This window comes from Notolepis coatsorum (genome assembly GCF_963971535.1).
Source record: "Notolepis coatsorum genome assembly, chromosome: 5".
Lineage (NCBI taxonomy): Eukaryota > Metazoa > Chordata > Actinopteri > Aulopiformes > Paralepididae > Notolepis > Notolepis coatsorum.
Genome location: NC_140169.1, coordinates 101,818,815 through 101,846,130, shown reverse-complemented (window position 1 = coordinate 101,846,130; position 27,316 = coordinate 101,818,815). Strand labels below are relative to the sequence as shown.

At 46.5% G+C, this 27,316-nt stretch overlaps 1 protein-coding gene across 1 annotated transcript in view; it reads right to left on the bottom strand.

Annotated features, from left to right (window-relative positions):
* LOC311228775 (synaptosomal-associated protein 25-A-like) overlaps positions 1–12,682 on the bottom strand; it is a gene marked incomplete at both ends in the record, with an annotated part of 22,652 nt that extends 9,970 nt beyond the window's left edge. The window contains 3 exon segments of the mRNA XM_084314714.1: positions 569–617; positions 7,562–7,603; positions 12,611–12,682. Of these exon segments, the coding sequence (XP_084170840.1) occupies positions 569–617; positions 7,562–7,603; positions 12,611–12,682 (163 nt within the window).
* Positions 12,683–27,316: the final 14,634 nt, after the last annotated feature.

Genomic DNA, 27,316 nt, shown 5'->3' with positions numbered 1-27,316 from the left:
CGAACTGAAAAGAAAATGAAAGCCAACAAAAAAGAAAGGTTTAGTCGAAAGAAAGAGAGAAAAAAAGGTTTAAAGTTTAGTCAAAAGAAAGAAAGTTTAGTCGAAGGAACGAGGGAAACCAACATAACCTTCCTAATAGCCTCTGAAGTGAACACACTCCCTTGAGCAAAGGAGATGAAAATATAGCATGCATTGAATAAGAACTCAAATTTGGCAAATTATTACTGGAAGGAAGTATTCGGGAGGGGAAAGATATAATTATTTTGGAATTGCACTTAATGAATACATGCAATTTGGACATGAAACAAACCATCCACTTGTAAATGTTCTTGAATAGCAGGAACAATCTTAGACAAAACTCCAGTATTGCTAATAATGAATGGTATCCCCATGACTTCTGGGACATGAAGGCCATTCAAATAACTTTATATCAATTCTTGCTGTTATGATTATAGAATTGTCACGCTACGGGTAGTGTTGTGCATACACAGTCTCAAATCAATTCCTAAACCTCCATGTAGGCATTTTTATTTCCCCTCTGTCATCTCCCCTCCTTGAGTCAACTTACCTCCCTGCTCGTCCAACATAACCAGAGTCCTGATGCCGGCATCTTTGCTCTACTCCCCAAAATAACCACCAGAGGAACGGAGAGAGGGGGGGGAATGAGGAACGGAGAGAGAGGGGGGGAATGAAGGGAAGATGAGAAAGAGAAAAAGAAAGAGAAAGAGAAAGAGAGGTCAGTAAGGAGAAACATGGACATCCGTTTTTGTGTGTCAAGGAAATTGACAACAGTTGTGATTGGTGGATCAAGAAAAGAGGGCAGGGCTTGAGATAGGTCAATTGATACACATTAGGCCACCGACCCTGGGATTTTGTCTCAGGGGCCCCTATCTGTGAAGACCTTTGTTCTTAGATATGGTTAAGTTCAGAATTCTGTAACTGAGAAGGTGAAATGAGAATAGTCATTCTTATATATTCTCTCATTGGGGCATAACTTCCATTGAATCAAAATATTTAAATATTTCCTATGTCGCTGGGGGCACCTCTGGGTGACCGGTTTGGTATTTTCATGACCATTGACCTTTGCAACGACTGGAATTGCCAACAAAATATCACATAACGGTTGAGCTGAAATACTGCATAAAAAGCCATCATAAAATGTGGTCAAATCAACGTTGTGAGCATATCGAGCTTATAAACACTCCCACAACCGTAATCACATGCTATGGTACTGCAAACACACTACAGTGCCCATATCTACATTATATTAGATTTGACCTAATGTTTCAGACGATGAAGGGACAAATTAGCATGCCTCACTCCCCCGGCGAGTGGACGCGGGTCAGTTGTGTAGTGATTGAGTGAGTGTATTGACGTGTAGGGGTCAAAGGTCATTTGACCATTGAACCCTTAAGCAGGGGAACATGGCAAATAGCCCCCGGTGGGGTTAAGGGTATTTACGCCGACACTAAAGGGGAGGTTTCTCGTTAAAATGAAAACCAAATAACAAATGATGCTATTAGTAACACTGTGTTCCAATATGCCATCTATTTCTTCAGGTCCAGCTGCATTTCTTTTTGTATCTCGCTGAGAACAAAGACGCAAAATCTCTCTCAGCATTTGGAAGGTCTTTTGAAATGTATTCTGAGGAAGGTGATGCCTCATATACTGAGATAACAGGATCTAGTCTCAACGGCAGGATTACCCTTACCTTACCCCCTGATTACCCTTACCTTACCCCCTGATTACAGTGTATTTGCTGTCAATCCAAAACTCCAAAGCTGTGTAGTGTGAATATACACAAGACAGTACTCCACCTACTGTCTATGTACTATGAATGAACACGACACTCTTAAAATATAAAGTTTGAAAACATTTGTTCCTCTGAAAACATCAAACGGAGTCATAGGGTTCTTCATCCGAGGAGGTACTAAATAAAAGTGACACATTCTTGAGTTAATCGGGAGGGAAGCAAGCTCCCTAATCTCCAGTGAGACCACTGAACCTCTAAGTCTGCACGGGCCATCCAACACCGAAGCCATTAGTCATCGATCGGCTGGCTCGGGTACAGATATCGACGGCGAGGTTGACACACTCGGGAGAGGAGTGTGTGAAGAGAGAGGCCAGCGGAGCTACTGTTACCCTGCCCCCCCCCCGGCTCTCCATCTCCTCTCTTTCTACACAAATACAACATGGCAGAGCTAAGATGTGGCACCTGGCCTTGGCTGAATAGGCATAAATAAGATGAGCAAGCACACACACACACACCAACCCTTGCTTCCTCAGCAGTTTTGGAGGGAAGAAGGTATTGATGTTCGTGGGGCTGAGAGGGGAGCAATAAGGCACCTCCGTAGTGGATAAATTATTCTGTAATTTAGCATGCCTCATTCCGAAAGGAATCCCAAAGTAGTCCAAATGTCTCCCTGGGGGAAATTCCTCCGGAATAATCAAGCAGCGTACAACCACAGGAAATGGAGTAGGGTGAGAGAGGGGTTGGCGGGGGGGTATTAGCGCTCGGCTCGATGCTGCTTCCTCATGCAAAACAAACGGATATCCGTTATGTGCAGATGGTGTTGCAAATTTGCAGTTTATAAATGTTTTTGTTCGGCTCGTCTTGAAAGGAATTAATATTTTTTATTATAATCACAGTTATGCGGTTCTCAAAATCCAATCCCTGATCTATAGGATGGATTTAATACCAATCCCTCCAAAACCCTCCCTTCATCTGCATTGTGACATTGAGCTGTGATGAACACAACATGCAGTGTCTTTCGATGACATCACTGGAGGATATATGCACACCCTTTAACTCTCAATAACTGTCAAGTGTCAAACTAAATGAATGTGTGCAAAACTGTAAAGAGTTTTGGGAAGTGTGAGATAATGAAGTAAGCATACCGAATGCAAATGGTGCTTAAGAATTATGAAACATAATTGTTGTACTCTCTCTCTCTATCTATTGGTCCTCAGTCGTGCTCTCTCTCTTTCTCTCTCTCTCTCCCACTAACTCCAACTCCTTCTCCATTTTATCCGCGTCTATACTTTCCGTAGCCGCATTTCTGCAGGATGCTCTCTGATTGGCCACTGACTGACGCTCTCTGATTGGCCACTGACATGTTTGCCCAATCGCGTGACGAGCTGTGTCTTTGCCCATTTCCGCGTCGAACAGCCTGCAAACTACCTGGCGTTCTATCGCCATGCTCTAAGACAAACTCTAACCTTAACCAACTTCGAAAGAGTGCCTAAGCTTAACCGTCGAAAGAACTTGCCGTCACGCTCTAAGACAAACTCTAACCTTAACCTACTTCGAAAGAGTGCCTAAGCCTAACCAGTGTAGAAACTGGCATCGGCCAATCAGAGAGCGTCCTGCAGAAATGCGGCTACGGAAAGTATAGACGCATTTTATCCACCATGTTATTTTCTATTTTGGTAAGCTGCTGCCGCCTCCTATCTTTATGTTTGTGGAATCCGAGGTGTTGCTGGCCCATCTGTCCATCTCCTTCTCGTCGGTCTCCCCCTCTTCCCTCTCTCTCTCTCTCCTCTTCCTCCCTCTCTCCTCCCTCTCTCCCTCTCTCTCCTCCTCCCCCTCTCTGCTTTTCCTCCCCCTCTTTCCTCCTCCCTCTCGCTCCTCCCTCCTCCCCCTCTCTCCTCCTCCCCCTCTCTCCTCCTCCCTCTCTCTCCTCCCTCTCTCCCCTCTCTCCTCCTCCCTCTCTCCCTCTCTCTCCTCCCTCCCTCTCCCTCTCCTCCTCTCCCTCTCTCCTCCTCCCTCTCTCCCTCTCTCCCTCTCTCTCTCCTCTGTCTCCCTCTCTCTCCTCCCTCCCTCTCCCTCTCATCCTCCCTCTCTCTCCTCTGTCTCCCTCTCTCTCCTCCTCCCTCTCCCTCTCCTCCTCTCCCTCTCTCCTCCTCCCTCTCTCCCTCTCCTCATCTCCCTCTCTCTCTCCTCTGTCTCCCTCTCTCCTCCTCCCTCTCTCCCTCTATCTCCTCCCTCTCTCCCCTCTCCTCCTCTCCCTCTCTCCTCCTCCCTCTCTCCCTCTCTCATCCTCCCTCTCTCTCCTCTGTCTCCCTCTCTCTCCTCCCTCTCTCCCTCTCTCATCCTCCCTCTCTCTCCTCTGTCTCCCTCTCTCTCCTCCCTCTCTCCCTCTCTCATCCTCCCTCTCTCTCCTCTGTCTCCCTCTCTCCTCCTCCCTCTCTCCCTCTCTCCTCCTCCCTCTCTCCCTCTCTCTCCTCCCTCCCTCTCCCTCTCCTCCTCTCCCTCTCTCCTCCTCCCTCTCTCCCTCTCTCCTCCTCCCTCTCTCCATCTCTCTCCTCCCTCCCTCTCCCTCTCCTCCTCTCCCTCTCTCCTCCTCCCCCTCTCCCTCTCTCCTCCTCCCTCTCTCCCTCTCTCTCCTCCCTCCCTCTCCCTCTCCTCCTCTCCCTCTCTCCTCCTCCCTCTCTCCCTCTCTCATCCTCCCTCTCTCTCCTCTGTCTCCCTCTCTCCTCCTCCCTCTCTCCCTCTCTCATCCTCCCTCTCTCTCCTCTGTCTCCCTCTCTCCTCCTCCCTCTCTCCCTCTCTCATCCTCCCTCTCTCATCCTCCCTCTCTCTCCTCTGTCTCCCTCTCTCTCCTCCCTCTCTCCCTCTCTCTTGCCTGTAGTCGCAGGAGGGTGCTGTGCTCCCAGATATGTTGAGCGATGATCGATATGACCTTGAGATATGCAGTACAGGTGCGGCCCGCTACGGTACGGAACCTCCCCTACAGCTGTCCCCTCCATCCTCCACTCTCCCTTATATTCTCCCCCTTTCATTGTCTCCCTCCCCTCTCCCACTCACCTATCTGGTGGCATTGTCTCCCTCCCCTCTCACACTCACCTATCTGGTGGCATTGTCTCCCTACCCTCTCACACTCACCTATCTGGTGGCATTGTCTCCCTACCCTCTCCCACTCACCTATCTGGTGGCATTGTCTCCCTACCCTCTCACACTCACCTATCTGGTGGCATTGTCTCCCTACCCTCTCACACTCACCTATCTGGTGGCATTGTCTCCCTCCCCTCTCCCACTCACCTATCTGGTGGCATTGTCTCCCTCCCCTCTCACACTCACCTATCTGGTGGCATTGTCTCCATCCCCTCTCACACTCACCTATCTGGTGGCATTGTCTCCATCCCCTCTCACACTCACCTATCTGGTGGCATTGTCTCCCTCCCCTCTCCCACTCACCTATCTGGTGGCATTGTCTCCCTCCCCTCTCACACTCACCTATCTGGTGGCATTGTCTCCCTCCCCTCTCACACTCACCTATCTGGTGGCATTGTCTCCCTCCCCTCTCACACTCACCTATCTGGTGGCATTGTCTCCCTCCCCTCTCCCACTCACCTATCTGGTGGCATTGTCTCCCTCCCCTCTCCCACTCACCTATCTAGTAGGATACACCTCTGTCTGAGGGTATCCTACTGTATACTCTGACTGACTTTCTTTCTTTCTTTCTTTCTTTCTTTCTTTCTTTCTTTCTTTCTTTCTTTCTTTCTTTCTTTCTTTCTTTCTTTCTTTCTTTCTTTCTTTCTTTCTTTCTTTCTTTCTTTCTTTCTTCTTTCTTTCTTTTCTTTCTTCGTCAATCTGTTTGTCTTTCATTCTTTAATTCTCTTTCTCTCTCTCCCTCTCTCTCCCTCTCTCTCTCTCTCTCTCTCTCTCTCTCTCTCTCTCTCTCTCTCGCTCTCTCTCTCTCTCTCTCTCTCTCTCTCTCTCTCTCTCTCTCTCTCTCTCTCTCTCTCTCTCTCTCTCTCTCTCTCTCTCCTCTCTCTCTCTCTCTCTCTCTCTCTCTCTCTCTCTCTCTCTATGTCTCTCTCTCTCTTTCCCTCACTCTATCTCTGTGTGTGTGTGTGTGTGTCTCTCTCTCTCTCTCTCTCTCTCTCTCTCTCTCTCTCTCTCTCTCCTCTCTCTCTCTCTCTCTCTCTCTCTCTCTCTCTCTCTCTCTCTCTCTCTGCTTCTCCGATCCACAACATGGTTATCTTCACTTTCCACACAGCCCATCTGCCAGTGCCAACCTGCCCAATGGCACATTTCATCCTGTCACCCTTCTGCCCCTTCTCCCTTTCTCTCTCTCAGCTCACACAGGGAGTGACATCCGTTCCTCTGCTTGCTCCACAACATCAATCAGACTTGTATGACAAATGTACACTAATCCAGCAATATTACTGACTTACTTATATAAAATATAGAGCTGTATAAAGCAAATTCTGAAGGTGATAATATTACATAATGAGTATTAGGTATAAGAATAGTGTCTCATACCTTTAATAAGTATTGGCAATGCAGTGAGAGGGCCCCATTATTTATCATAATGATAATGATAATAATTATCATGTGATAATCGCTATCGACCCCTGAGCCACTTAAAGGGGACATATTATGGAGAATGGGTTTTGTCTAGTCTTTGTATGGACTTGTCAGTCTGAAGTGTTATTCTGAAGTGTTATTCAGGCTCTGGGGAAAAATAACCTAGATACTTCTTACCGTTTGGCCAGGGTTTGAAGTCTTCAGATTAATAAGCCTAAACATTAATGATTACCCTTTGTGATGTAACAATATAATTAGCTTTAATTAATTAATTAGCTGTGCTTTTTAAAGCCAGGAACACTGCCTACCTAATGTAGTACTGCCTAGTTTTTTTTAGACAGGCAGAGAAGGAAATAATGAATTTAAAATAGATTTGAAAAAAACGTGTTCAATACAAGGGAAGAAATAGATTCGATTGGACTAGTTTCTTTGCAAAAAAACCTAACAAACATATTATGTCCCCTTTATGTGACGCTTTGTTCACAACCAGGGAGTTATAGCCTTCCTCTAAGTAAATAAGCCTTTTGGCTAACATTGGCACATTTTGCCAGCACTTCCTTTGAACATCTGCATAAAAAGTCCAAGCCATTTATATTAATACTAAATATCCATCCATCATCACTTCCAATATTTGGTCTCTCTGGGACATCCTATCTCTTCCACGGTCTTGGAATGAGAGTTGTTCCAAAAGTAAAGGAAGGATATCCGGTTGTTTCCTCACTTCCGTATCCCCATGTGTAGTCGCTTAAACAACTTAAATTAACTTACAATGAGTATTGATTAATTAATAATGGGAAATTTAAATAATGTGAACAGCTGCATCGTGAGGGGATACAGGGGTGGGGTTACATGGCGTTGCGCCATATTGCTAGAGAAGACGTGAAATTAAGAACAGGCTCTGGTGTCTTGCAGCCTTTGTCACTGACGTCAGTGTCACTCACTCACTCACTCACTCACTCACTCACTCACTCACTCACTCACTCACTCACTCACGGATAGTCCTTGTTTCAGTACTATAAAGACCCGTCTGTTCTACGACCAGAGACAACGGAGACCTTGCATTGTCCTCTCTGTGCCAGAACGGTCATGGTACTGTACATAATTAGAAAGCATTGTCCATACTGTTCCTCTGTGTTTTAATCTGTGTCGGTGCAGCAGATTTCAGGGGACATTGGAGGACATTGGAGGACATTGGAGACATTGGAGACATTGTACAGAGCGTGTGAATGAGAAGGTGTTGTTCCTCACCTCTTCCACCAGCTGCAGCATACGACGGGTGCTCTCCAGTGACTGTGGGGGGAGAAGGAGAGATGAAGTTAACAACAGAACTGAAGTCAGGGAGTATCTGATCAAGTCACCAAACACAGACATACATGCAAGTGTGTCTCTCTCTGCTATACTGTTGTGCAACCCCAAGAGGAAGTGTTTGGAGAATCCCATTGTAGTAATATGGGTGTATAGACTAAGATAGCTAATACAATAGGGATATATGCAGATTAAACAATAAACCATATTGAATGCTGAATTTATTCTATTTTTGATGTGTTTGTTTGTTTGTTTCTCAAATGTTTGTGCCTGATCATAGTATATTTAGTGTTGTGTGTGTGTGTAAGTAATGTTGAACCTAGTGGAGTCAGTTGGGACAGTGACCATGACACACAAGGACCAACATGTGACGTGCACTGGCTTTAACCCTTTCACTGCCACACTACAGAAGGTGAACCCTTTCACTACCACACTACAGACGGTGATTTTACTGAGATATGAGTACATTTTCTGATTCAGGGCCATACACATTTAACCCTTTCACTACCACACTGCAGAAGGTTAACCCTTTCACTACCACACTACAGACGATAGTGTGGCAGTGAAAGGGTTAACCGTCTGTCGTGTGGTAGTGAAAGGGTTAGCCCTTTGTCGTGTGGCAGTGAAAGGGTTAACCTTCTGTATTGTCACAGTGAAAGGGTTAACCCGTTGGTAGTGTGGTAGTGAAACTAATTTGGATGTAACAGCAGAAATTCTATGAGCCTACAAAATCTGAGTCACTAATTCACCCATCAATGGACCAACTCCAAAGAAAACCCCATCACTAATCAAAGTCTTGCTGTTTATAATGTTTTTGGGGGATGGATTTCCTCCAAAGTAGCAGACAGATTACTCTTAAGAGTTTGCCATCATCTGAATCTGTTTAAAGAAAATGGCCAACGTGGGTTAGAAGAAAACACAACACACTTGATTTGATTTGACTAAACGTATCCGCATCATTTGAAAGTGCCCTGCCTGTATAAAACAAGGACAGCCTGTAAACCCATTTTCTGACCATTCCCTCTCGTCTCTCTCTCTAACCCCAGAATAACTAGCATGTCACACATGCGCTGTAAATAACTATGTACAGATACCGAGATGTCACTCCATGTTACCTGCTATCTGTTACTGCACAATGTTGTTTCTTCTTTTGATTCTATTATATGTACCACTGTATTGCACATCGTTGCGGGCAAGACCACCCGCATTTCATTGTATACCTGTATGCCGTGACAATTAAAACTCTTGACTTGACTTGACTTGACTTGACTTGAATGTTCTGTTCTTGGTCCATCTCAGGGACAGATGAATAGAAAATGTATCCCTAGAAGGTTGCATGTTCCAATCCCCCCCCTTGGTGCATTAAGCACAGAGACATGGAGCTCAGCTCAGCTTGCTGGCTATAGCCGCCACACAGTGGGAGGTCAGGGACGTGGCTTCCCCTCCAGACCTCCGTCTGTTGCCACCGCTCTCTTCCTCCTGCTCCTCCCATTCCTCCCTTCCGTCATTCTCTCCTTCACCAATCCATCTTGTGTCATCCCTTAGGCCTCTGTCCTTTCCTTCTCTCTCAGTCCAATTCCTCCTTCATTCTCCCCACCCTCCTCCTCTTCCATCCCTTTTTCCTCTCCTTCCTCCTCCCTCGCTCTGATGTCCAGGGATCACAATTATATTCCACCAGTGTCTCCCTCACAGTTAAACTGAGCTTCAATGTGAAAATGCCCTTATGTGACTCATACCCCCCACCCCCGACCCCACCCTTTGCTGTTTCTGACTTCTGATCTATAAGCCAGCACTGCACAGAGGAAACTGTGCGTGTCTGATGCCACCATTTTGTGCCTTGCACGTCTGTGTGTGTTTAATATTCTGCTCAGCTATGTGTGGTGAGTCATATGGGAGACTGGGAGGGGATTCTGGCTGGGTTGGGCTGATCAGCTCTGGGCCAAGAGACTTTCTGTCTTATCTCTGGCTGCCCGGGATATGTACATACAGTACGCGTATGCACGCACGCACGCAAACACACAGACACACAGACACACACACAAATGAATGTGTTCATGCGTATAAGTGCAGTAGCAAATGGCCATTTGCCCGGGGCAGAAGCCAATATATTATATTATATTATAAAGCCTCCATGGGCAGCCTGTAAGGGTTCCCCCGGTCCTGCGTCACAACCCTCATCTGTCCATGGACAATTCCCACAACCCTCATCTGTCCATGGACAATTCCCACGCCTGAACTATGTCTCTCAACCACCAGGGGGACTAGTTCAGTGCATTCATCTTTGTTGTCTTTTATTTATTAATGTCCTGTCTGTCATCACCAATCTGTTGTGTGTTCATCTGTTGTCCTTACTCGGCCCCATTGTCTAATTTTGTTTTGTCTCCTTGTGTCTGTATCTATGTGCTGTTTGGTGTTGTCATGTTTCTGTATATTTCCCCTGTTACGTTTCATGTGTAGTCATTACCCAGCTGTGTGTCATTTCACTAATCATCCTCTTGTCTCTAATTAGTCCTGATATATAAGTGTTGTCGATCCAGCTGTCCTTTGCTGGATCATTACTTTTGTTTGTTGTTCACCATCGTGAGTACTCTCTTAGTGTTGTGTTTATATTATATTCTGTGTGTCAATAAAGTGCACGTTATCCTGAAAGAAGCAACCGACGCCTACCGTCTCCTATCTATCCTATCCTCGGCCTATACTGCAAATTGGGTTCCACACCACATCATGCCTTCAAAGCGTTCCAACCGTAACAGCAGCCTAAATTCAATTCAATTCAATTATCTTTAATGACCACCCAGCCAGGCTAAACATTAGGGCTGTCCCAGGCTAACAGACATTCTAATCCAATAGTGGTTAAATGTGGTTCTAATATTCAGTGGTTTCGACAAATTGCTCTACTTGCAATGATTACAATGATGCAGAACAACCATGTTAAACTGTATACTTGTTTACCAAAGAGCAAATATACATGTGTGAATTTTACTTACTTAAAAAAATAAAAAGGTTTTGTTGACTATAACACTAATGACTATTTAGTTTAGTTAGCATGAGCCAGTCTGCTATGAAACAGTGTGCTTCTACGCTATCTATGGTACCGTAGTTATGTAACAACAATAACAGCAAACCGGGACATCCATTTTACATGCTGATTTAGCTGGATCACAGCAGACGAGATGACGTTTCTGTACCGTTTCTCTAAGAATACACTTGCTTTGTTTGCCTTTGGTTGCAAATCACTTCAGGTTCTCTGAGTTAAGGTGCCATATGCATAGAATTGACTTGACCTGCAGCTTTGGCATCCATCCTGTTCCAGGCCGTGCCCCGGTTCAAGCTCCAGCTCCGTTCTCAACCCTCTGAACTCTGGTGCCCTCTGGCGAACCGGCCCGCGTTTACACCCATTTAAGCAGAACCAACATTCCACCGTCTCCGTCATCAATGGGGGCGTGACTCAGGTAAAACGAATGCGTGGAGAGCGAGCCTCAAGCGAGAGCGCACACACACGCTGTATACGTTTGAAATTAATCGTTCCAGCAAAGTATGCTTCTATTATTCGAATGACTTGAATCATAACTGTACTAGTAAGATTTGTTTATTAAGGACAATGCAAATTAATGAACATCATTTACATGTGTATGCATAACATCACATTACTACTGTATAAGTCCTACTGTAGAACATGACATAATGGCATGATATCTGATTTATCAATGCCAAATAATGGACGACCGCAATTGGCACTTGAAAAGTGTAAATGATGGATTAGTCAATAGTAATTCATGATGGCCTGGTTAGTTCACTGCCTGTGGAGCGAAAGGTCCCCTGTTTGAATCTCTTGCTTACTTTTCTTTTTTTTGTATCGTTAAATAATTTATCCACTCTGGTGTCCCAAAAAGGACAATAACACCACCTTATGCATACTGCACCTTATGTGAATACTGTGATACTGTGAATACTGTATATTTCAGTTGGTTAGATAGTAATTATATTGACTTATTTGTTTACACTGCTTGTGTTGTTTTTACTACCTGTACCCCCCATCCCCCATGCTGCTATGATGCCTGAATTTCCCCAAGGGGATCAATAAAGGAATAGTGGATAAATTAATTAACGTTACAGAAAAAAAATAAGTAAGCAAGTGATTTGAACTCAAGACCTTTCGCTCCACAGGCAGCGAACTAACCAGCTGAGCTAAACAGGCCATCATGAATTACTGCTGACTAATCCATCATTTACACTTTTCAAGTGCTAATTGCGGTCGTCGTCCATTATTTGGCATTAATAAATCAGATATCATGGTGTGTGCGTGTGTGCTTTTGTGTGTGCGCTCTCGCGCTGACTTGTTAAGCCTTTCCCTACACATATTCATTTCTGGAGCATTTCTTTATCCACTCTGGTTGGATGGTGTATTGTACTCGCAAATCGCTTCCTGTTGAATGAATCGGTTGAGTGCAATGCCGACTCTCTACTTTCCCCGTCTTCACAGCCTGGAAGTCAAGTCAAGAGTTTTATTTGTCACGGCATACAAGTATACAAGGAATATGACACGCCCACTGATGATGTCACGGTTCGCGAGGAAAAACCAACTATTTTCGGGTGCCAGCTGAGCACCGATTTGTCACGTTCTGAACCAATTAATCCCGGTCTGAACGCGCCGGACGGTGCGAGATTACGTTCGGGAACCGGCTCCAGCACGGAGCCTGGCTGGTGTAAAAGGGCTATCAGTGTCAGTATGTCTAGTTTATCCTCTCGTTTTATTGTAGCACGCCATGATTTAGAGTGCTGTCCTTTCTAACATCCCTGTATATCTCATGTGTGCGTGTGTGTGTGTGTGCCAAAGTATATGTCTCTGTGATTACATACACTGTGTGTGTGTGTGTGTGTGTGTGTGTGTGTGTGTGTGTGTGTGTGTGTGTGTGTACATGCATGCTTTATTTGTGGTTGCAGTGCCACACGTCTCATGGCGAGGCGGTCCGGGGAACACGCTGTTCTCACCTCGTCAGCCAGCTGGTCGGCGCGCTGCTGCATGTCCGACAGCTCGTTGCGCATGTCAGCGTCCTCTGCCATGGCTGCTGTGTGTGGGGGGGTGGAGTCGCTCTCCAACAGGGAAGTGAAGATCCTAGTGGGATTCCGGGGACGACTGGAGGAAGAGAGAGGGAGGGACACAGAGGGAGACGAAACAAACACGCTTTAGGATAGACAGATACTCGATGGGACAGATGCAGGGCCGGTCCTGCTCACTAGGCAGACCAGGGACTGTGCTAAGGGCCCCGCCCTCCATTATGTCAATCATCGTGTCAACATTGTTTTACTGAGACTGTACTTATTCCACATTAAAGCCCCAAACATGTCGAATTTTCAACATAATATAATAATATTTTAATATAATATCATATATCGTTGTGAATTTGATTGTGATACTTTGGTATAATTACCGTTAAACAAATAAGTCCATTGCCAGAATGATCAGTTGCCGAACTTTCACGCTAACACTGTTGTTTCTCAAAGGGAAGACTATGATATTGTAGATGAATGTTGAGAATTCTACACATATGTTGCGATTGTATAAATAACCACGTCAACAAGTCTACCTTAGTATCAACATTTATAATGAAAGTGATTGTGAGATATTTCTCGTATCATATAAACATTTAATCCAAAATGCTTGGGTTACTTCATTCAGACTGAGTAGACATGGAGAGATCCAGATAGAACCAGCATGTAAACATAATCAATCTCCCCCCGGGCGTAAGCATCAGTGAGCTGGATATTCATACAGGACTTGAGACATCTGAGCCCCACATTAATCGTGAAATGTATAACTTCAAACCACAGTGCAGACATATCAAACCTTGCAACCTGATCAGTGACTGGATTGAGATCAATATTGAAATATGACACAAAAAACTCCTCTCTGTCTCTTCAACTGAAATCACTTATAGGATTGAGTGAAGCAAGAGCGACACATTAGATCAAAGCTGAACCAACATCTGCACGACACCTTAAATGTCACTCATATCGACGCAAAAATACCACACTTTTATGTCGGTAATAATAACCATTCCACAGACTCTCTGTAATGTAAAATGTTAATGTAAATGTCTCTGCAAATAAGCGCCACATGGGAATTGAGCGATTAATCGTCCACAGATCGGGACCTGCTTGTGAGTCTTACGACGCCTCTCCCCGGCTATCCCTCTCCAGTCTTTCCACCTCGCTTGAAATTGCAATGTATTTCTAATGGACACATTTAAAAAATCGTCTTGTTTAAAACAAATAAAGCATGAACATTGGCATGGTGTACCTTTCTGTGTGTATTCATCGACAATCTATAGCTCAACATGAAACAATTCGCAATTAATCGTAAAATAATTGCGTATAGTTTTATTTCAACCAAAAATGCTTAAACAATAATGTTAGTGATAGAAGGGAACTCCTTTTGTGCAAAAATGGAAAGCTTGCCAATGTTCATGAGGCAGAATTATTACAATAGCCGATAATACATTTTCCCAATGATAAATCCCTATACCGGTGGACCGCGCGCAAAACTAAAGTGACGTCAGACTATACACCTCTCTATAATGGAGGATTAGGAAGCTGCGAGGGGGGAGTGCAGAGAGGATGGAGCGGGCGCTCTGACCGGGGGGAGTGCAGAGAGGATGGAGCGGGCGCTCTGACCGGGGGGAGTGCAGAGGGGATGGAGCGGGCGCTCTGACCGGGGGGAGTGCAGAGAGGATGGAGCGGGCGCTCTGACCGGGGGGAGTGCAGAGGGGATGGAGCGGGCGCTCTGACCGGGGGGAGTGCAGAGGGGACGGAGTGGGCGCTCTGACCGGGGGGGAGTGCAGAGGGGATGGAGCGGGCGCTCTGACCGGGGGGAGTGCAGAGGGGATGGAGCGGGCGCTCTGACCGGGGGGAGTGCAGAGGGGATGGAGGAGGCAGCACTCCGGTCGGGGGGAAAGCAGAGAGGATGGAGCGGGCGATCTCATTGATCTCTGCTGCTGAGGGATGCCAGTCTCAGACAGGCAGAGCTGATGACAAGAGGGATTGGGGAGGATTAGCAGTGGAGAAACATACGAGTAAACAAGCCTTTTCCGTCCCATCTCATCATGGCGCTGCTCCAAGGTAATAAAAAAAGTCAACCAACGAACTAGATTCTTGTACCGGATCTCCTCTCTGGTAAACAAGAATACCCTGAAGACTCTGGCAGGAGCACTCATTCAAGGGTACTACGACTTTGCTTGCACCTCATGGTACCAAAGCACCTCAAAGGCACTAAAAACAAGATTACAAACATCTCAAAACAAACTGGTCAGACTACTGCTTGACCTTACTCCTAGAACCCACCTCACCCCTGCCCATTTTGACTACCTATGATGGCTTAGAGTAGATGACAGAGTACAGCAACTTGCAATGGGCCTGGTCTACAAGATACACTACACCACTAAGGTACCCATGTACATGTCAAAATACTTCCCAAAGGTCAGTGAATACCACGACCACAACACTAGAGGGAGCTCAACAAATCATGTTAAACCCAGATTCGGCTCAAACAAGGGACTAAACACGTTTAGCAATTATGCCACATCAATGTGGAACGCCCTACCCAAAGCTGTAAAGGAATGTGAATCCCTACCCACATTCAAAACCGCTCGTAAAGAGCACCTACGGGAGGCTGCAATTCGAAACTGGCCACCGTAAATGCCCAAAACCCCCACCACCTCCTAATAGACAGTCTCCTCCCCACCGCATGTATATATTCCCTCCCCGCTGTATGTATATTTCTCTCCCACCCACCCACCCCCTCCTAATGTAAAGTCCCCTCCCCATCATATGTATATACTCTGTCAGGATCTAGGGGTAACAGTACTGTATATTTGAATACCGTTTATGTCACAAATGTATCAGTACTAAATACCTATATGTCCCTATGCCATAAATGTCATGTATGTTGTGTATGTCATAAATGTCTATATGAATTGAAAATGGGGGACCCTGATGGAAACAAGACAAACGTCTTTCTCAGGTCTGCATCCCCTTAACAATTGTGTGTATTGAGCCGTACTGTATTGTACCCATTCTGCAATCTGTTAAATAAAGTTTTCATTCATTCATTCATCCATCCTCTGTGCACCACTAGAGGGCCATCATGGCGCTGCTCCCTCCCCCTCCTCTGTGCACCACTAGAGGGCCATCAAGGCGCTGCTCCCTCCCCCTCCTCTGTGCACCACTAGAGGGCCATCAAGGTGCTGCTCCCTCCCCCTCCTCTGTGCACCACTAGAGGGCCATCGTGGTGCTGCTCCCTCCCCCCCCTCTGTGCACCACTAGAGGGCCATCAAGGTGCTGCTCCCTCCCCCTCCTCTGTGCACCACTAGAGGGCCATCAAGGTGCTGCTCCCTCCCCCTCCTCTGTGCACCACTAGAGGGCCATCAAGGTGCTGCTCCCTCCCCCTCCTCTGTGCACCACTAGAGGGCCATCAAGGCGCTGCTCCCTCCCCCTCCTCTGTGCACCACTAGAGGGCCATCGTGGTGCTGCTCCCTCCCCCTCCTCTGTGCACCACTAGAGGGCCATCAAGGTGCTGCTCCCTCCCCCTCCTCTGTGCACCACTAGAGGGCCATCAAGGCGCTGCTCCCTCCCCCTCCTCTGTGCACCACTAGAGGGCCGTCAAGGCGCTGCTCCCTCCCCTTCCTCTGTGCACCACTAGAGGGCCATCGTGGTGCTGCTCCCTCCCCCTCCTCTGTGCACCACTAGAGGGCCGTCAAGGCGCTGCTCCCTCCCCCTCCTCTGTGCACCACTAGAGGGCCGTCAAGGCGCTGCTCCCTCCCCTTCCTCTGTGCACCACTAGAGGGCCATCGTGGTGCTGCTCCCTCCCCCTCCTGTGGAGAAGCCAGGGGAGGAAACGAACTTTTTGGCTTACCAGCCAACTGGCGAGTATATGATTTTTTACCAGCCAAACAGATTTTTTACCAGCCACAAATAAATCGCTAATTGTGATTACTTCTTTGTATGTCTTCGTCTAAATAGATTTTCAATCATAGTAATAATCACACCGTACGGTGTGATTATTACTATGATTGAAAGTCTCTACTATTTAAAATATTTATTACCATAAAACATTAATACGTGTCAATACTCTTCACAATATTAGCATAAAACATATATTAATCACACCGTCTCTGCTCTTCAAAATATTAGGATATCACATATTAACATGAAAGAGGGAACTATTCTGGACTGGGTTGGGCTGAACTGGGCAGTGAAAGATGCTGGGCTGGACTGGGTTGGGCCGGGAAAGTTGGGCTGGGCAGTGAAAGAACCAAGCATTTCACTGTAATGTAATAGCTAAATAAAACAACTTGAACTTGACTTGTTACATTTGCACTCTGGTTGGATGCCAAACGTATTCTGGTTGTACTGTACTTGTGCTGTATGATGACAATACATTGGAATCGAATCTCATGTCAACGCTAGGGGTTCAGCAGGTGTATTCTGAATGACAAGTATGACAACATCACCGTTGTGATGGGCATATGGGCGAGTGGTGATATGGGGGGAAACCCGGTAATAATTCGGTAATAATAAAATGTCACTCGGCTGCATTTAAGCAAAGCCGCTCAGTTAGTCGTCCACTATGTTGAACGCGCGTTATGGTAGCTTGTTACATGCTAGGTTGCTAGCCGGCTAATGCTGGGTTAGCTTCACGCCCACTTGTCATTCTCCGACTCGAAGGAGACGCGTCGCGTGCTGTTGTTCGCCCCCATGTCAGACCGCACTGATATCCGAAAGCGACGACTCGACATGCAATTATTTTCATCCACAATGTGTTTTTGTCTAAGTTTGTCTACGTTGTCAAGCCGGTGACAACATCGATAGCACTATTAGAGCAGCTCTGAACTCTCGTACCACCGCCTACAACCTGGGTAGAGAGTCAGGAAACATGGAGGAGTATAAGGCTTCAGTCTATACTCTACGCAAAGCTGTCAAACTTGCTAAGAGGACATATGCTGACAAACTGGAGACACAAATGGCACAAAACGACACAAGAGGATTATGGCAGGGACTGAAGTCAATAACTGACTATAAAGTCAGCGCCCCCTCAATGGGGAGCGACGACGCCTCCCTCGCGGACAAGCTCAACACCTTCTACGCTCGGTTTGGTGTAGACAGTGGCGCTGCTGGCTCTCCGGCTAGTGACGTCACTGGCGCGTCGGCTGTTGTGGAGGGGGGGGGGAAACCGCGAGGGGGGGGGGACGCTCTCTCGTTGTCAGAACACAGTGTGAGAAGAGCATTTATGCAGGTGAACACCAGGAAGGCTGCTGGCCCAGATGGCATAACAGGACGTATACTCAAGACCTGTGCCAACCAGCTGGCCCCTGTGTTCACCGCCATATTTAATCAATCACTGGCGGAGTCAGTGGTCCCTGCCTGCTTCAAGAGGTCTACCATCATCCCTGTGCCGAAGAAACCCTCCCCAGCATGTCCAAATGACTACAGACCGGTGGCACTCACCTCTGTGGTCATGAAATGTTTCGAGAGGCTGGTCAAGGACCACATTTGTGCCTCCCTCCCCAGTGATATGGACCCTATGCAATTTGCATACAGGACAAACAGGTCCACCGACGACGCGGTCTCCCAGGTACTGCACAGCACCCTCTCGCACCTTGACCGTCAGAAGGGGGGCTATGTGAGACTGTTGTTCATTGACTACAGCTCAGCGTTCAACACCATAGTCCCCACCAGACTGGTGGACAAGCTGATCGAGCTAGGTCTGAGCTCCGCCCTGAGCGCCTGGGTACTGGACTTTCTGAGCGAAAGACCCCAGGCGGTCAGGGTGGGGGGTCAGACCTCCAACACCATCACCCTGAGCATCGGGTCCCCACAGGGCTGTGTTCTGAGCCCCCTGCTGTACTCACTCTACACACACGACTGCGTGGCCAAGTTCAGCTCCAACTCCATAGTGAAGTTCGCAGATGACACGGTGGTGGTGGGGCTGATCTCGGACAACGACGAGAAGGCCTACCGGGAGGAGGTTGAGGTACTGGAACGCTGGTGCCAGGACAACAGCCTGCTCCTGAACATTGGCAAAACCAAGGAACTGATCGTGGATTATAGGAGAGGACAGCAGGAGACACACACACCACTGATGATAAACGGGGCTACCGTGGACAGGGTGAGCAGCTTCAAGTACCTGGGGGTCCACATCTCAGAGGACCTGACATGGTCAACACACATAGGCACAGTAGTAAAGAAGGCGAAACAGCGTCTCTACCACCTGAGACAGTTAAGGAAGTTCAGAGTATCGGGGAAGATACTCCAGTCCTTCTACTCAGGAGCTGTAGAGAGCATCCTGACCGGAAACATCACTGCCTGGTATGGAAACAGCACGGCACAGGACAAGAAGGCCCTACAGAAAGTGGTGCGCTCAGCCGAGCGTACCACGGGTATTGCACTACCCCCCCTGCAGGTTCTATACAACAAGAGGTGCAAATCCAGAGCCTGCAGGATAATGAAAGACCCTCACCACCCCAATAACAGCCTGTTTCAGCTGCTGAGGTCAGGCAGACGCCTGCAAATCCCAGCTACTAGGACAGAGTGGCTTAGGCTCAGCTTCTTCCCCCAGGCCATCAGAGCCATGAACAATGTACATTGAGTGCTCAGAACATTGAACTGTCCACACACAAGCACACATGAACACACACACGACACGCACACTGTGCACGCTCACACACGAGCAGCCACTTAACACTTTAACATGAGCGGGCACACACTCATGTCGCACACACGCACACTTATGGCCAAAGGAAAGGACACTTTAAATTAGAATAACAGGAACAGTGTATTGCACTACCAAAGCTAACTAGCATGTCACACATGCGCTGTAAATAACTATGTACAGATACCGAGATGTCACTCCATGTTACCTGCTACCTGTTACTGCACAATGTTGTTTCTTCTTTTGATTCTATTATATGTACCACTGTATTGCACATCGTTGCGGGCAAGACCACCCGCATTTCATTGTATACCTGTATGCCGTGACAATTAAAACTCTTGACTTGACTTGACTTGACTTGACAGGAGTCTGTAGGGCTGCACGCAGTGGTCTGTCCACTTCCCCTAGATGGGCGGCATCTTTTAGAAAATTAGTGTTCATTGGAGGAGTTTAGAGCGCATTTGTACGATGATGTTCATTGGTTATGGATTATTATGAGGCGCAAATGGGAGGAATCATAAGGGGGGAGTCAGAGTCACCTATCCTTTAAGAAACATGTCAAAAAAGTTAAACGCACAATTAATTTTAATTTAGTTAATTTTAGACAAATCCGGCCTTTTTTAACAGTCAAACATGGAACAGTCTCCTCATTTCCATAAGGGAAAGCCCCACCCTTGCTTCTTTTAGAGGACAATGGCTGAAGTCCAACCAGTCATGTGACATGTGACATGCTGTTATGTATTTGTACATTTTTTTACTGTTTTTATGTGTCCTGTTTTTATGTATTTGTACATTTCTTACTGTTTCTATGAGTCCTGTTTTTATGTTTGGGGACAACGGATGGAAATTAGCCTCGTGCTAAATCCGGCCATTTTTACACTCCACAGTGTTCATAAATTTTGCATTGTCCCGTCCAAATAAACAAATTAAATAAATAGAGTTCGGCTTGTGCCAGTGAGCGAATCAGCAGATTGCAGAATGATTTTTTTGTTTTGTTTACTACTCGCCAGTGTGGCGAGTGCTCTTCATGAATCACTCGCCAAACATAAATAATACTCGCATTTGGCGAGTAAAAGGGCCTAATTTCCTCCAATGGACGAGCAGCTCTCTCAGGACCGTGCTGTGAGGGCCGCGCTGTGAGGGCCGCGCTGTGAGGGCCGCTCAGCAGCGCCACCCACCCAATGGCTGAATTGGAGTATTGCACTGGGCGGGCGCGAACTGAAATATACATACATTGTTGAAGAACAGCCTGTTTCTTGAAGTGATTGAAAACTTTATTAACAGATTGCAGAATGGGTACAGTACAGTACACCTCAATACACACAATTGTTAAGGGGATGCAGACCAGAGAAAGACTTTCGTCTTGTTTACATCAGGGTCCCCCATTTTCAAATCATCATAACATATATGACATACATGACATACAGATAGACAGTACTGCTACATCTATATGTAGACACATGAATGTGTCTGTGAACAGATATCACAATCAATACAGACATTCAACAGGACTTTCTGATATGTTCCCTTGGCAGGACGAACACTAGGGGGTGCTGCGGGATAGTCAGACTGGTGGTCAGAAGAACGACGTCCGGTGTACAGGTGGAAGACACGAAGAAGCAAGGAACACGCCCTCTCTCTGCGCTGACCGTCGACGAGAGCAGGTGTGCCATAGCGAGCTCCCGCGAGCATCCAGCTAATGGCTAATAAAGTGGCCCAGTGACTAAGTGTAACGCCGTGTATAGTGTATAAATGTGTAGTGTAAAGTGTATAGTATTGAGACGTCGCGCCGGCGAAGAGAACGGTCAACCGACCAACGTGAGAGGACGACGGAGACTCTGCGAATTAGAAGTCTAGGTCGTGAGCTCAGGTAGCCGCACAGGCTATTAGGTAACACTGTCATCGTGAGTTAGCCTGTTAGCTTAGCTCGTCGCGCACCCAGCTAACCGTGAAAGGAGGACGCTTCAACCCAAGGCTTCTACTGGACGCTTCCAGCAGACCAGCAGATGCACCTACTGACTACCCGCATCATCCCGGCCGGGGTGAACCAGGTGATGGTCTACAGCAGACCTGGGCAAAATGTTTTTTTTTTTTATTTATTTTTTTACTTTTTCTTTTCATGTCAACGTTCACACGCACAATATACGCGTAGGAGACATGCTCAGAAGATGTTGGTTCTCTTTGGATCCACCTACATATGTGAACAGACATTCTCAGTCATGACGTTTACCAAGTCCAGGTACAGATCCTCTCTCACTGATGAACATCTGGCAGCTGTGCTTCGCATCTCTACCTCAGACATGCAACCTGACTTTGATGGACTTGTTAAAGCTCAACAGAGACTGGATTTCTCACACTGAATGAAAAAAAAGAACTGAAGAACACTAAAATGTGGAAATATAACAAGTGAAATGGGACACTTGATATTTCTTTTTCTTTTTTTTGCACAGTTCTGAAAACATTAAATGTTTAATATAGGCATGTAAAGTAAAAAAGGCTACAAAACTGGGACACTTTTCTTTACACAGTTCAGTGACATGTCTTGTTTATTTTTGCTATAAGATGATGTGATGTCTTTAGAAAGCTAAGAAAATCCTTGTTTCAATAGTATATGAAACTCAAAATGCCCTTTGTTATTAATGTTTCACATTTTGTTTATCATTTTGGAAATAAATTCTATTTGAATAAATGATATTTTTTAAAGCTAACCTCACCTTTTAATTGCCAAATAATAACATACACTCTTACCAGGGGTCAAAACAATGCCATTTACTGCTTTTTATATAGAAATAAAATGTATATTATGCATAATTGAGTTTGGAATTTTGGCCCGGCCCCCCAACATATTTTCAGTTGCTCATTCGGCCCCCATGGGAAAAATAATTGCCCACCCCTGGTCTACAGATACCCCTTTTATCGCCGGAGAAGCACCGACTTCATGATACATGCGTGCTAAAGCCAGCCACGGCTAGACTGTTTAGCGTGAACTTGACATTGTTAGTAAGCGCCGTGGCGGCGAACTTTGCTAGGCACGCGTGTTCATTAAAGGGACAACCCGTGCTTTCTCCTGGTCTCTGGAATACAGCCTTTTATTTGCTCAGGCTCTCAAGGGAGTGAAAGGGCCATTGTGTTTGCGGCCACAACGTAGGTGTTAATTTCAGGTCTCTCCACAGAGAAAGGTATGGTACGGCTTTGGGGAGAATTACACCAACCACTACTTCCACCGGGTGTGAGGGGGTGTGGAGCGTACTAGGGGAGCGTGGGTGATTAGAGGTTACTGAGTATTGCCCTTAAGAGGCGGGAAGGACCAGTACACCAGTCCTAGGTCAGTCAATCCTAAGGCCCTATAGGTCACCTTTGCTAACCTTAAGCCTAGTACCTCAACACTGCAGTCGGGGACCCGGCTGGACTTAGCTCTGCCGGGTGCCTATATCCGGTGCCAGTAGAATAGCACCCTCACCAAGTATGGATAATCCACCCTTCTACATATACATTTATGACATACCAGATTTGCAGTACTGTCTGTGATATAAAAAGAGTCTAAAAATCACAGAATCTTTTGGATGTTACCCGGGAGTGAATTGTTTCGTGCTTTAAAACATGATTTGTGCAGTCTTAAATTCAGCCAGGTCCCCGAGTTTCATGGCATGTGATTAAAAAAATTGTGTGTTTGTGTGTTCCAGATATCCTACATTATTGATAATCAAATCTAAATATAATTTATTTGTAAGGCCCGACAACACACGTTAATGTCCCCATGGGCCGGACACGTCTTCTTTAAACAAGTCAAGAAGAAACATCACAATAAGTCAAGAACAAAACAAGAACACCATAAAGTCCAATTTTTTTTAAATAAATAAATGCAACACTCCCAGACATACCCCACGCGAAGGTAGGGAAAACTCACTAAAACCTAGCAATAGGAAAAAATGCACCACAGGCAATGTGGAGGAGAGAAACCTTAGAAGGGCCATTCAATCCTAATTGCTCTTTTTTGTAGTGTGCATAATGGTTTTACAAGTGTTACCCCAAATCTCCACAGAGTAGTTCAGATATGGTATACTAGTGAGCAATATAGAATGTACAGTGATTTATCCCCACAGATGAATGTAACCCTCTGAGTCTTGGCAAATAACACCTCCATGCAGTCTTTGAATGCTTCAATGCTGGAATCTGGAGCTCTGTATACGCAACTGACAATCACGTTTATCAGATCTCTACTGATAAATCCATCAAGTTGTCAATGGTAGTTGACATGCATTCTACAACCTTATATTTGAGGCTATTTTTTATATATAGGGCTACACCCCCACCTATTTTCCCAATCCTGTTAATATAATTGAGTTCATATCCATTCAACTCAAAGTCTACTTTTTTCTCAGAGCTAAACCAAGTTTCGGATATTGCTATGATATTGAAAGATTTATGGAATTGCTCCAAATATTCTTTAATGTTTTGATGGTTAGCATATAAGCTTCTGCTGTTAAAGTTTTAAACAATATAAAACTCAAAAGTATTATTATAATTCTTCTTATAATATTGAAACATAGCAGCAAATAACTCAGTAGTGCAATAATGACGGCATCCTCTCATGTTATTTAGACTTCATATCAATAGGGACTAGCTTTGTCAACAACACAGGGAAGTTCTACAAACAGGCCAGAGGATGTACATACTGTATGAGTAAAATATATACTTTATAGATTTAGAGAACAACCAATCAGATTGTTTCCCCAAGATGGCGGCGGTCTCGTGACGGTCTTGTGACGTCAGCGTGTATTCGAGAATGTTGAGAAGCATGCAGCTGCAGAGCCGCAATACTCCAATTCAGCCATTGGGTGGGTGGCGCTGCTGAGCGGTCCTCAGAGCGCGACCCTCACAGTGCGGTCCTGAGAGCGCTGCTCTGTGGCGCTGCAGCTGCATACTATTGCCTCTGTGCACCACTAGAGGGCCATCATGGTGCTGCCCCCCCTCCTCTGTGCACCACTAGAGGGTCGAGAACAACTGAGGTTTTGATCTTAGCATGTTACCGGTTACTGGTAAACAAGAATACCCTGAAGACTCTGGCAGGAGCACTCATTCAAGGGTACTACGACTATGCTTGCACCTCATGGTACCAAAGCACCTCAAAGGCACTAAAAACCAAATTACAAACATCTCAAAACAAACTTGTCAGACTACTGCTTGACCTGACTCCTAGAACCCACCTCACCCCTGCCCACTTTGACAACCTAGGATGGCTTAGAGTAGACAACAGAGTACAGCAACTTGCAATGGGCCTGGTCTACAAGATACACTACACGACCAAGGTACCCATGTACATGTCAAAATACTTCCCAAAGGTCAGTGAATACCACAACCACAACACCAGAGGGAGCTCCACAAATCATGTTAAACCCAGATTCGGCTCAAACAAGGGATTAAACACGTTTCGCAATTATGCCACATCAATGTGGAACGCCCTACCCAAAGCTGTAAAGGAATGTGAATCACTACCCACTTTCAAAAACACTCTCAAAGAACACCTACGGGAGACTGCAATTTGAAACTGGCCCCTACAAATGTCCTAACCCAGTTGTACAGTCAATTACCATGTATGGCTTTGTCAGTATTCCAATGTACAGTGTACAGTGTCTGTTACGAAGGATCAGATTAAACCGAATATATATATTTATTTATTGATATATATTGAATAGTATTTGTATATCGTTTGATATCCCTTGTATATTCCTTGTACATATACACGGAATATCCCTTTAGCCTACTATAGCCCATAATAGTTCATTCTCTTATTGGACAAAAGGACCAGGCGCCAGGGGACCAGCCCCTGACGTCAAGTTCAAAGGTACCGACGAGACATGTCCGTACTAGCCCCGGCTCCGCTCAGGGATACGGCTACCGAAATGAGAGTGGCACTATTTGTTCACCGTGCATATAAATATGGCGCAAGTAAATGTAGAAGTCCTCTTATCCCTTAGTCCTTTACCCTTCTACCCAACTAAGTAACAGAATGTGAGACCTCACCCACGATACCGCGTGCGGTGTAGTATGGCCTGTTTGTAGTATGGCCTATGCGGCTGGAATATATTTGCTTTGGTACTGTGATTGGTGGAGCGGATAATCGCCGACGCCTGTGAGTGTTGGATTTACCCCCGAGAGGAGTCAAGTTGAGTCGGCGCTCAGAGACTGAGGTCGCCTAGCTTCTTCTTCACTGTGGAGCTACAGCCTACAAGAGAACCAAGGTGTATTCATCTGCGGATCAAGAGTCTACTGCACTGTCTTCTGTACTTGAAGTCTCCCTAGATATCGTTGACCAGACGGTCTACTACCGACGGCTCTCCTACCCCCCCTGCCGGCTTACAACCGGGAGGACCCCTTCGAGACTATCCTGCTATATCATTAAGAGTACCATAGATCTAATTCCCTAAGAGCCAGGTTGTATACTTGCTTCCTGCGTAACCAGAGATTGGACATTCAGTGTTGATTTGCCTACGAGTACTCATTTGCCTTACAAGTGCATTCAAATCATAAACGTAATAGTAAATGTTATATGTACCTTTTGCTATATATTAAATATTTGATTATTACCTTTGTGTGGACCCGATTTCATTGTGGGAAAGTGTTCATCATATTTAGATATCGTGTACTGTATGGCCAGTAGTTAAAGTACATAAAGCGGTAGTGGTTTAATGATACCATACTTATCAATACAGTCAGGGAATTGTACCCCTCAGTTACAATTGGTCCTTCGAGCCGGATGGTAATTAGTGTAATATTAATATAGTGGTATTAATATTGAAATGGCCTATGATGAACACTCCACGAAACGGTCCTCCTAAAGTAGAACGCCCGCAGCGTAGACGACAGCCACCTCAGTACTTAGAGGATTACGCTGCCAGTATACTACCTAGCCTTCTACAAACGGTAAACGCGGTAAAAGTAGAAAGTAAAATTATGTCCGACCCTATCAACCAGGATACCCCGACCACAGAGGCCCTAGTGGGTTCTAATGTAACTGACCAAGCTCACGGTGGGGACCAGGAGGGAACTGACACGACTTTACCCCCCGCCAAGACCGAAGAAGTAGTCCCCCAAGAGCTCCGGGAGGAAGACAACCCTCCAGAGATGGAACTCTGCACGGAACAAGATGAGGAGAGCGCCGAGGAGATAGAGCCCCAGGACTCCCCGCAGGGGAACGCATCCCCAACGGGTACTGCCAGGAGCGGCTCACCTCAACCAGCGTCTTCCCCCAGCGAGGCGGAGAGGATGCTGGCACAGGCGTTCCTCGCCAGCCTAGCAGCCTCTACGGAGCGTGATCGACTCCAAGCACAGACGCTTAGCGAGCGCGAACATTCTACCATTGAAAGAGAACGCCTCCAAGCGCAGCAACGGAGCGAAGAAGAGCGCATACGTCTGGAGCTGAGACGCCTTCAGACGGAAGAGAATATGGCAAGAGACCGGGCCGACACCCAGCGTGCCGCTGCCGGTGCCCAAAGAGAAGCAGATCTCACCAAGCGCGAAGCCGAGCGCGACAGACTACAAGCCGAGCGCGACAGACTACAAGCGCAGCTAATGGAGCAGCTGATCACCAGGGCAACACCCCCTCCCTCCACAAGGGGTTCCAGGGCCTCGTCAAGACACGGGTCAAGGGCACCCTCCCCTAACCGATTAAGCGACCCTGAGCCCGACCACCAGAGAGAGCCTATACCCCCCTCCGAACTCCTTCCCCGACCGGTCCAAGTGAGACCCAGCTACAAGGAAGGAACGGCGGACACCGCGGAGAGGCTAAATAGACGACTACAGGATCTAGAAGACCTGGCAGAGGAAGAAGAGGGAGAAGAGGAAAGTCAAGCCCGACAGCAGCACATTACTCCACAGGACCAGGAGGTCCAGTACAGCCCAGGCTATACCCCCGCGGCTCTGCGCTACAGACCCCCGACTCTATTCACGGGTGAGCATGACGCACGACCAGTCCCGAGGAATAGCACCTG